The sequence below is a fragment of the Neophocaena asiaeorientalis genome, unplaced genomic scaffold (genome assembly GCF_003031525.2).
Source record: "Neophocaena asiaeorientalis asiaeorientalis breed wild unplaced genomic scaffold, Neophocaena_asiaeorientalis_V1.1 scaffold438, whole genome shotgun sequence".
Classification (NCBI taxonomy): domain Eukaryota; kingdom Metazoa; phylum Chordata; class Mammalia; order Artiodactyla; family Phocoenidae; genus Neophocaena; species Neophocaena asiaeorientalis.
In genome coordinates, this window is record NW_020173491.1 from 7832974 (window position 1) to 7848296 (window position 15323).

Sequence of the window (15323 nt, forward strand, 5' to 3'; positions counted from 1 at the left end):
TGTCTAAAGCTCCACTTGGGATCCACCCCTCAGTAAGATGATTCTACTGGTGATACACTATTCAGTTTCTTTCCATTTAGTTTCTCTTGGAAGTTGTTCCAAATCAATATCTATAGATGTCTTGTTCTTCAAGTGCTTATTGTAAGCTATTTCACAGCATGAATGTATGGGATGTTCTTTGGAAAGAGTTCTATTTTCATACCATAAAGAAAGAGAAATGTCACCATTAAAAAAGACACAAACTAAGAACAAATTTACAAACCAAGAATATAACATTTTATTCATTTCTGGATTATGAGTATTACACAGCATATACATATATTTAGATAATATATAAAACAAAGAACAAACCATAGGAAGAAATATTGGTCTGAAATTGCCTTTACGGGACATCTTTAATTCTGTAAGTTCATGGTAAATGTGTCTCCCCACACACCGAGGCAGGCAGCAAGATAAACTCTGGCATTCATGTATCAAAGGACAGCTTATCCCCCACTGTACTTACAATGCACGGCACAGTCACTGGTAGCCACAACCAGGGACGCCAAGGAGTAGGTAAAAGAACCGCAGCACAGTGAACTAATATAAATATTTGTTTTTTGCATTGTCCTCCAGACAGTTTCCTTTTTAAACTAAGAGTCACATCCAGGGCCTATCCCTTGAGTGGCATTCCAGTTATTGCTGAAGGGGAAAGAAAAAAAAATAGAACAAAGGCATCAGTTTAAGTTATTAGAAAACAGACGGTCAGTGCCACTGACCCCCTACCTCTAGTGACACTCAAAGGCATGCTGGACTGTGGGGAGATGCATATGTGTCACCAGTGGGCACGCATGTAAGCACCCATTGTCATGTCAGAGGGGACAGATCGGCTGATAGTAATTTGGGGCTGATGAAGAGGTTCAGATGGAGATATTCTGCAAGGAAGGCCTGGGAGCAGGAAGCAGCAGGATGCCCCCCAGGAGAGACGGTATCACTTCATGGAGGTGAGACAGCAGTAACAGAACATTTCATGGGATCATTCCTGATTCAGTGCTGGTGGTGGAAGACCTAAGATCTTATGATGTAAAAGTCCTCCATACTCCATGTCAACACAGAGAGGCTCTGTAGCTGAACTTGTAAAACAGAGCACTTTCCAGGGACACAGCTTCTACAACTCACTGTCTGGCCTTCCTCTGAGGAAAGCTGGCTTACCTTTGCCTTATTCTGAACTGGGAGATACAGTTTGAACTCTGCTGGCAGTTCGTCTTCTGAGTAGAGTCTGTCTGAGAAGTAAACCCGTCGGATGCGACAGTTTGCATGGATCTGTGGATGCAAGACTTAAAATAAGTCTCAAAATATGATTGTCTTTCCTCTTTTCCTGATGTTCCTTGACCCCCCGCATGGTGCCGTCAAAGCTTCACCTCTGTGGCATCTCCTCAGCGTGGCTTAGGGGTAGATTTTGACAAGAGGGAGATTTTACTTGCTGTATTCTCCCACTGTATCTGAGCAGATTCCTGAGTAGGTCCTGGGCCTCTCTGAGGTGAAAGCCCCCTGGACAGTGACTTGGGAACTTTAGCCAGAAACCCACACTGTTCTGTCACCTGGGTCACAAGCCAGTGACAAACAGAGCCTAGACCCCTCTCCCATTTGGGGCTCCATCTGGAAAAGGAGCCAGTACCTGCACCCTGAGGGTCTCAATGTAATTTGTGCCATATGCCCGCCGAGTGAAGTCTGACAGGTTGAACTGAATCTGGTTCCAGCCGTCATCCAGCCGCATGGGCATGGTACAGATGAAGGGTTTGACCCTGGTGGTGCTCTGGTAGTTACTTGCCCGAAACCGCCGACGCACATTCTTGTCATCTAGTACCTATGAAATATAGAGAAGAAACACATTAACTCTATCTTGGAAGAAGCAAACAACCTTGATAAGACGAGGACTTGAAACTCCCACAGCCTGGTTTCCCAAGGCTGAGACCCAAGGGAGAATAAACAAACCAGATATAGGTCACACTAGATGCAGACGGCCCGGAAGTAACTAGTTTATCTTGTCTGTTGCCAAGACAACACCAGCTGCTTATGACATATGACACATGCATCAGGCCCCCAGACCATAGCATGATTCCATAAACATTCTTCCCTTTGAAAAATTAAAAAAGCTAGACTTGAGACCAACAATAGCCCAGTATTAAATAGTAACTTCCCAAATGGACACTACTCTAACCCTCAAGCTTTGAACTCTTGTAGCTATTGATTAGATTTTCTAGATGCTTATTGCTTCTTTTAAAACTTGGCATTAAACTTTGATTGATAATACCAAAATAATAATGCCATAATAATAATGCCATAATAATAATGGTTGCGGGCTTCCCTGGTGGTGCAGCGGTAGAGAGTCCGCCTGCCGATGCAGGGGACACAGGTTTGTGTCCCGGTCTGGGAAGATCCCACACCGGCTGGGCCCGTGAGCCATGGCAGCTTAGCCTGCGCGTCCGGAGCCTGTGCTCCGCAACGGGAGAGGCCACGACAGTGAGGCAGTGTACAGCAGAGGCAGAAAAGAATACATACAAAAGGATAAAGATACTTTCCTGCAGCCACTTTTCTCCTATAAATTGACAGGACATCTCTTTGGTATAGCCAAGAGTGTAGAGATTCATGTGCACATACTTACCTGTACTTCAAAGGTAAAATATTTCTTCAGGTTTTTGATAATCATGACAAGGAAGGGAAGTTTAATTCCCAATGTTTTCTTTGGGTCTGCAGGACATGTGATATATGTGGTGCTGTAGAAAGAGGAAACACCAATAAACACACTACTTGCCTTTTCCTTTGTGGTATGCACAGCAATAACACTCAGTCCAAGAGGATAAATTGGAAGGCAGATCTAAAAGATCCAGATATGTCATCCAATGATCCCTCAACCCTTAAGTTAAGCTAATGTGTTAAAAAAAAGTGCTGGACTCTGAAACAAAAGTTTAACGTAGCACTAGACATCAACAATAAAATATCTGAGAAACAAAGCCAGACCAGTGGATCTGCAAGTTCTTCCAGTGAAAAAAGATTTAATTCTGGTCTAAGAAACTATCAAATGATAGAAAACCAAAACTAAGACCATTGTAACACTCAAAACTACCCTGGCCATCCACTGGATGACTACTGTAAACCCATACCTCCACATAAACACATCTGGGTTAAATATTAATAACTAAGACTTATACAGCACTAAGTGCTAAGCAGGTTTTAAGTGTTTTATACACATTCACTTACTTAATCTTCACAATAATTCTACAAGGAAGATGTACTGTTATCCGTATTTCACAGGTGAGGAAACTAAAGCCTGGGGGATTAAATAACTTGCCCAAGGTGAGCTCTAAGTAGCAGAGATGGATTCACACCAGGCAGTCTGACTCTGCAGTCCATGCTATTAACCTCTATGAATGTACTACCTCCTGGCATTCCATGTCTCTGGGAGAACAGAGTGTCAACCTACCTGACATTTGTTCCTTCAATCTCTAGCACCAGGGACTGGATGTCATTATCGGTGATTCTTTTGATGTGGCCATTCCGTACCTACAAGGGATGAAATTAAACTGGTTAGTACTGAAATATCGACAAATAACTCTGTTAAGATTTTGAAGGCTGAATGGGACTATTTAAAGCAGCGGTCTCCAACCTCTTTGGCACCAGGGACCGGTTGTGTGGAAGACAATTTTTCCACGGACCGGGGTTGGGGGTGGGGTGGGATACGGTGGTTCAGGCGATAATACCAGCGATGCAGAGCAGCAGATGAAGCTACCCCGGCTCGCCCGCCGCTTACCTCCTGCTGTGCGGCCCGGTTCCAAACAGGCAGCGGACCAGCACCGGTCCGCGGCTCAGGGGTTGGACACCCCTGATTTAAAGAAAACCACAGTAGCCCAAAGGGCATAACACAGAAGTTTGTGACACGATATGTGAAAGTAAGCCATGCTATTACCTCTATACAGGGCCCAATCAACCACCACAGGAGTTGCAGGCAATTTGGCAATCTATAAATCAGGACAAATTTCTTCCCAAAGAAATCAACTCAATTTAGATCCAGCTAACATTTACCAAGCATCTACTATACACTAGGAACATTCCTAACAACAACGAGCTCAGTCCTAACAACAACAACAAAAATCACAAGGTCGTTGGTGTTGCTTCCACTTTACAGACGTGGACACTGACACTCAGGGAGTGCAGACGACAGGCCCTAAGTAAGAGGGGCAGGATTAACGCCAGGCTTTCCACTGCCCTACAATGCCTCACATAGTTCTCTGGCCAGAAAGGTCAAGTGCTGAGTGTCACTGAGAGGGAGGGTAGCAACCAAAAACCGAACGTATTACTACCCCAGGTTTACTCCTACTTCATGCTTCCTTATCTTCTTTTCCCTAAGTTTCTACTTTTTCAAGTATGAATTCGAGTCCCATCTGTGCCGCACACAAAAGCCTTCTTTAGCATTTTCAGCCTACACTGACCTCTCTTCTCTCTGATTCATTTTTCTTGCTCATGTAGCCTAGACTACATAATTTAGCACTTCATCCTACATTGTTTTGCATTGTTTGCTGCATATGTAGGGGGAATATGATGGAGAGGAATCAATATTCGATACGGATTCCTCCTCTCAAAACATATTTAGGAAAGCACAACTATCTTCAAGCATTACATCCAAGCACCTTATATGGACAGAGCAGAGACATGCAAAGGCACTTCTGAGACAGGGCTGGACTGTTAGGGCTGAATGTATTAACACATGAAAAAGATCAACCAGGTTTAGAACCTGATGCATCAGAATGACAAGCATGTGGTCTTTTACTAGGTATAGTGAAAACGGCTGCCTGTGCTGTCATATTCAACAACTCATCACGTGGCTTTCCATGAGACTTGCATATGGGGAGAGAATACAGCGTTGAGTCTGATAGTTGTATTGTTCAACACAATTATTAATAACATGGCATTCTGTCTTTAGACATCAGTCTCTGCGTGCTCTGTTCCTGTTAATTTGATGCACTTGTGGTGTTCATGGTATTCCCCAGGCAACATCTGATATCACTGCCCATCTTTTTCTGCCAGATGCAACTGAGTCTTGTGTCCTCAAAAAAGTATAAGCTGAAGGGTAAGGACCAAGTATTAAACATCATTTATATGTTCTATAGTGCTTAGTACTCTGCTAGGCATAAACTAAGCATTGAAATATTTGCTGACTTCTGGAATTTGTCATCCTAAGAGTTGGCACATATGAAGAGATTCAAGGAGGATTTTTCAAAAATTCCTGGATAACATATCCCCCATGGGCTATTATGGGAAGCCAGAGATCCTAAGGTATATCACAACACTAGTGAGGTTACCAGCATAAAGAATGCCTTCCCACAAATCATCCTTTGGTACCCATTGTCAGAGACAGAATGCTGAGTGGATGGGCCCCAGATCTCTGCCAGTGTAGCATTTCTGGATTCTCAAGTCACAAACATCACATTGAAGTGCTTCTCAAACAAAGCTGGCGACATCCAATGCCCTCCTGCTTTGAATTCTGGGCCTCTTTCCAAGGGAGATTAAAAGCACAAAGACTTGGATCACAAAGACTTGTAGCACATGCCAACACTGCCCACCTCATTCCCCATATAAATGCTCCCAAAGTGGCAATATTCCTCCTCTATTTGCTAGCCCACAGCTGCTGTGGAAAATCAGGCAGACTTCTCGGTAAAGGAGGAATTCATCAAGAAATTTTTCCATATAATATGTTGCAGGCACACTGATAAGAGCTGACAGTATCCCAACAAGATGCAAATACTAATTTTATAACATACCACTAATTATTCTCTATAACTTCTTTCTTAAAAAGGTACCGAATGCAACAAACCAAACAGATGGTTAAATTGAAAGGATTAAGTAATTAGGGTCCAAAGACTACTATTGCTAAAAGGCAACACATTGCAATTTAGCCAACATTGTAAGTGGGACCTCAGATCTTACATCCTGGAAGGTCTCTCTGACTACAGTCACGGGAAGCCTCCCTCAGCTCCAGAAAACCCAGCCAGATTTCACAGGGAGGAAATGTTAGGACGTTTGCCTTCTGCCCATCTCAAAGTTTATATCACTCCAGTACATGTGACTACTCAGGTCTTTACAGAAGAAAACAATGCCTTACACTGCACACAGAAGCCAACAGACTAAAGGCCAAAACAGACTTTGTGTGTTCTTACACTTGTGTCCCAGGGGCAAACTAACTTTCAGTTGGACTGTCAGTAACTTCTTAAGAGAAATTCCTTTCACAACACATAAACTACCACACGCACAAACTTAATTCTTACAAAATTAATTAACATAGCCCGTAAAACATGAGAACCCAGAGGGGGTAAAGGCAGCTTTTTTGAAGGAATGCCCAACAGTCTCTCTAGGGTTTTAACCTGCTTAGTGGCGAGAACAGTCTAAATAGAGCTTTGCCCAAGGAGAAAGTTCAGTCCTCAAAGAAGAAAAGTATTCTCATATCACAAGCTGCCAGAGCTTTAAAATCAAATTAAGGTGATTTCTTAGTGAATTATGATTTTTCTTCTTTATTAAGTTCAAAGGGCTGTAAATACAAATTCACTGGAAGAAGAGTGGAGTGGGGCCAGGGGTGCAATTAACCAGAGATATGGGTGGGAAACGTCCCCAAACTTCTCTCTAGGCTCTAAAACTACAATCAAAGGAGAAAGAGAGGTGGACAATTTGGGGCAAGGCCTCCCAACCACTCTGGCAATCTGGCTGTCACTGCCTTAAGTTGTAAAGGTCTTCCAGGAAGCAAGCCCCTCCCCAGTCCAGCTTCTGACAAACATGTATAACAAGACACATGGACTCAGAAAGTATCAACTTCCTTTCCTTAGCTTCTTCCAGTTCAGAGGCCACTAGGCAGGCCTGGCTTTGAAATGAAGATAAAATGAACTGGTCAGCATTTATTGCACATGGTGGAAGTAGGTTTTATTTTACTTCCCTCTCTAAATTAGAAAGTGCCTATTGTTTTTGACTTGCTAATTTTTTTATTTCATGACACATTCCTGTAGTGTGGCCTATGAGTGTTTTATTCCTCCAAAATAATGAAAATGAATAAAGCCAATCTTACATTTTTTAATTTCATGATCTCCTCCCCTCCCCCACCCCCCGGCCCCAACTATGAGGTGGAGGTACTTTAGAAGCTTCAGAACCCAGGCTACTGGCAATTAACAATCAGAATGGTTCTCAGCCTCTTCAGGCACCAAGAAAGGAATCTTCAAGCCCTTTTTTGCAATCACTCTCCCAGGCTTTCCATGGTTGCTGGGACAACTAATAAAGAACACTGATTTTTTTTTCCCCCCAACGTAAGCCCCAGGGAGGAGAGTCAAAGCTGAGGGGGGAAAATACTACTGGGATAGGGAGGAAGCTGGCCAATGCTCTATATTTCGTCAAGTGCTTTAAAAATAACGAGTTGTATCCATTCCCTACTCCCACCTTTCTTTTTTGTGGCTCCACCCACTTGTCCTGGCAGACAGCTGAGCCCTCAGCCATCTGGCATCCTAGTCTTAATGACACATGTTCCAATTTACATTAAGCCTTTAGAGCTGTCCATTTCAGCAGGAAAGTTTCTGCCCTGAGCTAGGGGCTGGGCTCTAAGTCAGAAAACAGGCAGAGGGAGACCTCTGTGGGGAGAGCTGGGCATAGCTCTGTCTCAAGCCCTGGGCCTTGTAGGCTCCAGTGGGTTAAAGGCTTCTCTTCCTTTGCGGCACGTAACAGGGACTATCCAAACAGCAGACAGACAACTTTGGACATTTACAAACAACCCTTTAGTTAAAGTAAGGACAATTATATGTATTGCTAAACAGTCTCTTCCTAAGAATGCCTTGAAAGGGCAAGTGTAACTAAAACCCAGGCCTTTGCCCAATTATAGTAAAAGCTATTTTTTTGGAAAAATGAATAACATCCTCAGATTGACCCAGGGATAATCTGAAAAAAATAGTTTTAGTACTTTCATGTCCAAATGCTCTCAATTCTACTACTAGAAATTTAACATGTACCAACAAGGTTTGCTAATTAAAAGTTAGGGTGTGGGAACTTTTTTTCTGGAGAGAGACTGTTCATTTTTAAAATTAGGAACTGGGAATGGGAATCTAATATTTTCCAGCAACAGCCACAAAAACTCTGGTTCTAATATTTCGTTTGGGAATGGGGAGGATCAGCAGCAGAGAAAGACAAGGTGAGCAGAAAGAAAGAGAAGCTTGTATGAGTTAATAATCTCATGTAGTAGATTTTTAGGGTATTACCAGTAAAGTCTGAAAGTTACATGTTTTACACAGGCATAAGTGGGAAAAGAACCTCCTGGTATTTTCTTTACAAACCGGAAGTAATGTTTACATTAAACATAAAAAGTCCTTTAATAATGTAGTATTTGCTGATTCCAGAAGTTAAGGGAGCATTAAGAAATCCCTAATTTCTGCTAAACTCTTGGTTTGAAAAATTACAAAGGTCTCTATCAGGAAGCTTACCGTCCAGCCAGGAATACAGATCTTGAGAAGCTAATTTCAAGTATGATGAGAAGGAAGTAGAGGTTCTATAAGTGGATATAAATTAACTTAACCTGAGGAGGTACCTTTGAGCTGAGACCTAGAGACTAATGAAGAGGGGTAGGAGTGGGTCCCAGGAGAGGGGCCGGCAAGTACAAAAGCCTAAAGCAGGAGAGAAGAGACTTCTTTCAGTTCAGTAGGAGGTCAATACTAGAAGGGGGATCCTGTGGGACGTCAGCCTGGAGAACTAGTTAAGCAGGTACCAGACCACAGTCTGTGTGGCCTTAGAGCCATGTTAAAGTTTTGGATTGGGAAAGCCATGGTACACTGACTAAATTATTCTCATTTCAGAAGTCTGGAGTTACTGTACTTCCTATTCCTAGGCATCTGAATATTGGGCTCAGTTATAAATTTTTCACTTACTTTTGAGCAAATGCCTCAGTTCCCTGCCCTATTTAATAATGTGTGCCATAACTGTTGCTAAGCATTTATATACATCTTCATTTAATCTCCATAACCATGAGAAGGAGGTGGATTACAAGATGAGAGAACTGAGTAGTTGAGTACTTGCCCAAGGTTACACAGCACAGGACATATGACAGAGCCAGGATGCAAATCCAAGGTGTCTGACCACACTCTGGCACTGGAGTTTCAAGGTAAGATACTATTCTTCCCCCTAAGGAACCTGTAGTCTAGTGGGAGATATACAATAAATAGGCAACTGCCATTCAGCGTGATACAGAGCGCCACAGGAGCACACAGGAGACATAAACATTATTTCACTGGGAACTTAAGTTAAGCTGAGATTTGAAGGATGAGATGGGGGGAGGGGCTGAGAACTTCAGAGTGTCAGATAAATGCAGGTATTGCAAATGTAGCCACACCCCCAAAATGAATTTGCAAATTAACTGTTACTATGAATATGGCATTCACTCCTCATATTCATAAGGAGACACAGAGCCTAAATGAAGCCAAACCTAAGTTTTCAAAGACTGCTCTTCACCGTAAACAAATAACAGAAATTCTCTCTCCATAAACTCAGGAAGGAGAATAGTAAAGTTTTGTGAAATCAAAATATGTAACAACTAAAAACAGGCACTTATAGCCAAGATGTACCTACTAGCAGAGGGCAGGGTCATTTCTAGATAAATGTGGACAGTCCTTCCCTCCCTCCATCAAACTGTGCCCTTATTACAACTTTGCCTTATTCGGAATCATGGGAGTGGGGAAAATGTCTTCTCTTCCCTAACTTTGTATCTCCCCAAATCTATACAATGCCTGTCACTTTGCTGTTGCTCAATAAATCTTTGATAAGAATATCAGTTCCCAGTGTTTCCCCTTCTGGACTGGATTCCCAACACTTTCTGAGGACTTTATAATACAGCTGAGTAAAGGAACACATACACCAAAGCCTATGGATCTGGCCCCAAACTTTCCTTTTTTCCTCCCTTTCCTTCTCTTGCCTCAAGGGGGAAAAGTTCACAGATAAACACTTTTCAATCTAGTCTAAATAAGAAGAGTAGAAACATATAATTTATTTTTACTATTATGAGAATTTTGCTTAAAATGAGTGTTCCTCTAAAGGTTTTCTTTGCCAAAATGTCTGCTTAATTTACTCCATGTAACCCTGCCAGTCGATCTTCTAACAATGTTTTCACACAGGTTTATGTTATTAGGGTACCATCCGACCTCTAGTGGCGTTGTTAAGGGACACAGCGCACCATGGTTACTTTGCTTTTATATTCCGTGTGCAAACATGTTGACTACTCAAAAAGCTGCATTTGAAAAATAAAACACACTACAAAAGATCAAGCCCAGAAGGGTTAAAATGGGGCAACTCTGAGAAAAGTTTCACCTGACAGAAATGCTGAGGCCTCTCTACCACTGGAATTCTTTGTGTTGGTAAGTTCTCTGACCTGCTCTGAAAACCTCTCCTCCTAGATCAAGCCCCATTCTCTATATCAATTGCCTCATATTGACACTTTGGTTACAATCCCAAGTTCAACTGGCATACAATCCACTCTCTCCTTGCCTTCGGACAGTCCAAAATTAAGTCAAGCCACAGCTGAGAAGCCATCATCTTTACAAAGTTCCCAGGTACACTCATTCCGGGTTCTCTTTGTACAGGTACAATTTCGGAGTTTAAAGTGTTTTTTATTCCAATGTGAACAAAACCATGGAACTGAAAAACTCAGTAAAATGTAGGAAAACAGTTAAGGAACTGCTCTCTTGGGTAATAAGTAACTCTTGGCATTAGCTCTGGTTTGTGGACAGAATCACTGTGAAAGAGGAGAGCTGGTCAGATTTCTCACACACGCATAAGGCCAAACTCGTTACATTCAGATCTTTCAACTATCTTATAAAAATGACATTGTGAACACACCATCCCCAAAGCTGCTCTCAGAAAGCAGAATTCCCTAGTGGCAACAGGCAGAAGGCTGTCCATGTTCTCTCCTAATCTCTATGTGGCCCCAAACCTTCATCTGTGGATAAGGGAAGACAGGGAATTGTTCTGAGATGATATCCAAAATTCTTGGCCTCATTACCAATGAACTGCTTATTTAGATTATCCTACATTCTTCTCTATAAAAACAGCATTCAACATACCATCTCTCTCCATTGTCCCCGAAGGAGTGCAGTACTAAGGTTATACCCTAAATCACCTGTCTTCCAATGTACAGTGCTTTATATTAACTTATATTCAAAAAAGGTACGGATGACTGGGAATTTGCATGAGAAAGGAAATATCAAAGTAATTAAATGCAGACCAACTCATAGATTGCTAGGCACACATGCCCCCAATCAACATCTCCAAAAAGTGGACAGGGTCACCATCTCCCAGAGTCAGTGAAAGTTATCATCTAGTGGATGCCTGAATGAAGATGATGAGGCTTGTACTTGGCGTTCAGCTTGTTAACCCAGACAACACTTTATCACCATTTTGCAAACTCTCTGATGGAGATCAGCCACTGAAGGCAGAGTACAGACCCCAAGTCACAGTGAGTGTGGAGCAGGTGCCAAAGGCCACCGAATTCCGGCTTGGCTGGGATCAGTGGGAGGAAGGGAGCAAATGAATGAAACCCAAACATAACTGAGTTCTGGCGGTGCCTCTATAAGGGGGCCTGGAACAAAGGCTCTGTGTCTAGTGCCCAGCACAGTGCCTGGTACAACACAGGATATCAGTAAATATTTGTGAAATCAGTGAACAGCGGTTCCTTTCATCTGCGCGTTCCATTCCACAGCGGTTCCTTTCATCTGCGCGTTCCCGAAGCAACCTCACGTGAGTTTACGCTTTTCATGCCGTGAGACGTGCACTATCGACCCCACCATATAGATGCGGAAACCGAGGCTGAGGAACCGACTGGCCCAGTCAAGTCTGCCGCGAGGGGCAACTGTCCTAACCACACTACTGCCGCAGGACACTTAAACCCCAGGCACGCCCACCCCACAAGGCAGCCCCCGCGGCTTACACGGCGCCCCCACCTCGCGCCTCAGTCACGCCAGGCTGGGGACAGGAGACAGCAGAGACCGCCCGGCCTCCCCCAGGCGCCAGTTCGACACAACTGCCCGCTACCACCCAGCTCCTGACCTTTTTGTCCCAGATTTGCAGGGGCTTGCTGCCAATGCTGTAGAGGATAGAAAGGAAGCCGCTCTGGAACGTGTTCTTGAACATCTCGCCCGCGGCCTTCTCCTCAGCCGCGCCGAAGACGACCTAAATATTGGCACCAAGTGGCGAAGGGAAAACAGGGGGCTGGCGCTAGTCCGAAGAAAGGACGCTGCGCTCCTGACCTCCCGATCCGTAGCCACAGACAGCTGGACTTGGACACGCGACGCTGCGTCCGTGAACTTCAGCTCCCATAAGAACTAAGCCACCTCAACACGGAAACCACAGCAACTGCCGCCCGCACCGTTCTCCCCTCCTTAAATAGAGGCGGTGGCCGCCCGCCGCCTGCGATGGATCCCTCCGCCTCCTGAGGGCGCTGAGCCCAATCCCGCCACAGGGCCCACAGACTTCCTGTTCCTTCCGCTTAAGCCCCGCCCTAGTTCCGACTCCTCGTGAAAAGAACTCCTTTGCCAAGGGACTATTTTTCCATCGTTGTCCCATAGCTGCTTTTAGAAAGCGGAAGGAGACAGGATTATAGAATATGTCGTTAGAAGCTACGTAGTGTCATGGAAACCTGGCGGGGGTGGGGTCAAAGCGCGTGAAGGCCAGGTCCCGCCCCCTAAGGGGCTAGGAGGAGTTACAAAGGCAAAAGAAAAGTGAGGAAAGGCACGGAAGGCGGCTCGGATAAGCTTACCTGGTGTCCTGAGAATGACAAATAAATACTTGTTGGCCGAGTACTGGATAAGTTTAAAGCAGCTAACCAGTATTGCGCACTAACTGTGCTAAATGCCTTATAGGCATCTGCTTTAATTATTGACAGGATCGTTATGAATACTCCACATAACTTGTGGGATGAAGTCAAAGCAATACTTGGAGGAAAATTTATCGCCTTAAATGCATGATTAGAAAACAAGGCCTGAACATTAGGATAAAAGCAGAAATTAATGCAATTAAAATAAAGTTGAGGGCTTCCCTGGTGGCGCAGTGGTTGAGAGTCCGCCTGCTGATGCAGGGGACACAGGTTCGTGCCCCGGTCCGGGAAGATCCCACATGCCGCGGAGCGGCTGGTCCTGTGAGCCATGGACGCCGAGCCTGCGCGTCCGGAGCCTGTGCTCCGCAACGGGAGAGGCCACAACAGTGAGAGGCCAGCGTACTGCAAAAAAAAAAAAAGTTGAGTTGGATCAACAGCTGGTTTTTTTAAAAAATCAATTAATTCTTAGAATTTTTAAATAAATTTATTTTTATCTTTGGCTGAGTTGGGTCTTCATTGCTTCTCACGGGCTTTCTCTAGTTGCGGCAAGCAGGGGCTAATCTTCTTCGTCCCGGTGTACGGACTTCTGCTTGTGGTGGCTTCTCCTGTTGTGGAGCACAGGCTGTAGGCGCACAGGCTCACTAGCTGTGGCACATGGGCTCAGTAGTGGTGGCTCATAGGCTCTAGAGCGCAGGCCCAGTAGTTGTGGCACACAGTCTTAGTTGCTCCGTGGCAATGTGGGATCTTCCCAGACCAGGGCTCGAACCCATGTCTCCTGCGTTGGCAGGCAGATTCTTAACCACTGCGCCACCAGGGAAGCCCTAGAACATTTTTTAAAAGACATAAAATAAGCTATGGTATTTCAAGTGTGGAAGAAATCCCAAATGTTGGAAACCAGTCACTCACTGAGCACTTACCTGGATATTACTCTGTGTTCAGGCCTGTGTTGGGTATTGTGGCTGACAGAAAAGGAGTTTGCAGCTAACTTCACTGTAACAACTAATGTCGTCATTGTAATAACTAATAATTCCTAACATCAATTGAGCATTTATTTTGTGTCAGGCATATAATAGAGTGCCTTAGCCTTTATTAAATCATTTAATCCTCATGGCAATGCCGTGAACAGGCCAACCAGAATTTCCAGACAGAAGGAAAAATATGGATCTTATTACAGCAGAAAGTCAAAAATGTTTATACAAAGCTGTTATTTTTGGATGACTTCTGAGGACTCTGTATAATTCAGGTCAGTGAACAATTTATCCCTTAAGGTTATTAAATTTTTCAAAATATCCTAGGGGGAAACACAATTGCTGTACATTAGATTTTCATGTGCACCTGAGTCTATTGCAGGATTTTTAAATTCTGCTCTCTTGAACGCAGACAACACCAAACGCTGGTTAGAATGTGGAACAACAGGAACAGGAATTCATTGCTGATGGGAATGCAAATTGTACAGTCACTTTGGAAGACAGCTTGGAGATTTATTACAAAACTAAATATACTCTTGTAGGATTCAGCAACGCCACTCCTTGGTATTTACCCAAAAGAGTTGAAAACTTAGTCCATACCAACACCAGTACACGGATGTTTATAGCGGATTTAGTCAAAGTTGCCAAAACTTGTAAGTGACCAAGACATCCTTCAGTAGGTGAACAGCTAAATAAACTGGTACACCCAGACAGTGGAATATTATTCAGCACTAAAAAAGAAAATGAGCTATCGAGCCATGAAAAGACATGGAGGAAACTTAAATGCATGTTACTAAGTGAGAGAAGCCAATACAAAAAGGCTACATACTCTATGATTTCTACTATATGACATTCTAGAAAAGGCATGGAGTCAATAAAAAGATCAGTGCTTTCCAGGGGTAGGGGGGTGGGAAACGATGAATAGAGCACAGAGGATTTTTAGGGCAGTGAAAACATTCTGTATGATACCATAATGATGGATACATGTCACTATACATTTGTCCAAATCCATGGAATGTAAAACACAAAGAGTGAACTCTAATATAAACTATGGACTTTGGGTGATTATTATGTGTCAGTGTAGGCTCATTAATTGTAACAAATGTACCACTCTAGTGGGGGATGTTGATAATGGGGGCCATGCATGTGTGGGGGCAGGAAATATATAGAAAATGTGTACCTTCCCCTCAATTTTACTGTGAACCTAAAACTGCTCCAAAAATAAGGTCTTAATTTAAAAACAACAACCTTAGAAATATCTTCAAGACCTTGAGGTAGACACAGATTTCTTAAATAGGACACAAAATGTACTAACATAAAAGAAAATATTGATAAATTGAATGTCATTAAAATTTTTAAAGTCTGTTAATTAAAAGACAAGATTAAGAAAGTGAAAAGGCATACCACAATCTGGGAGGATGTATGTGCAATACATACACCAGACAAAAAAAAATCTTTTATCCAGAATATATAAAGAACTCCCACAAATTAATAAG

At 43.3% G+C, this 15323-nt stretch overlaps 1 protein-coding gene across 1 annotated transcript; it reads right to left on the bottom strand.

The window, feature by feature from the left end:
- Nucleotides 1-253: 253 nt before the first annotated feature.
- CFAP20 (cilia and flagella associated protein 20) lies at nt 254-12425 on the bottom strand. Its single transcript, XM_024747409.1, has 6 exons — nt 12094-12425; nt 3464-3543; nt 2645-2756; nt 1658-1846; nt 1192-1302; nt 254-681 (listed from the first exon to the last, which is right to left on the bottom strand). Exons 1-6 carry the CDS (start codon nt 12175-12177, stop codon nt 676-678), a joined length of 582 nt encoding a protein of 193 aa, XP_024603177.1. The 5' UTR covers nt 12178-12425; the 3' UTR covers nt 254-675.
- Nucleotides 12426-15323: the final 2898 nt, after the last annotated feature.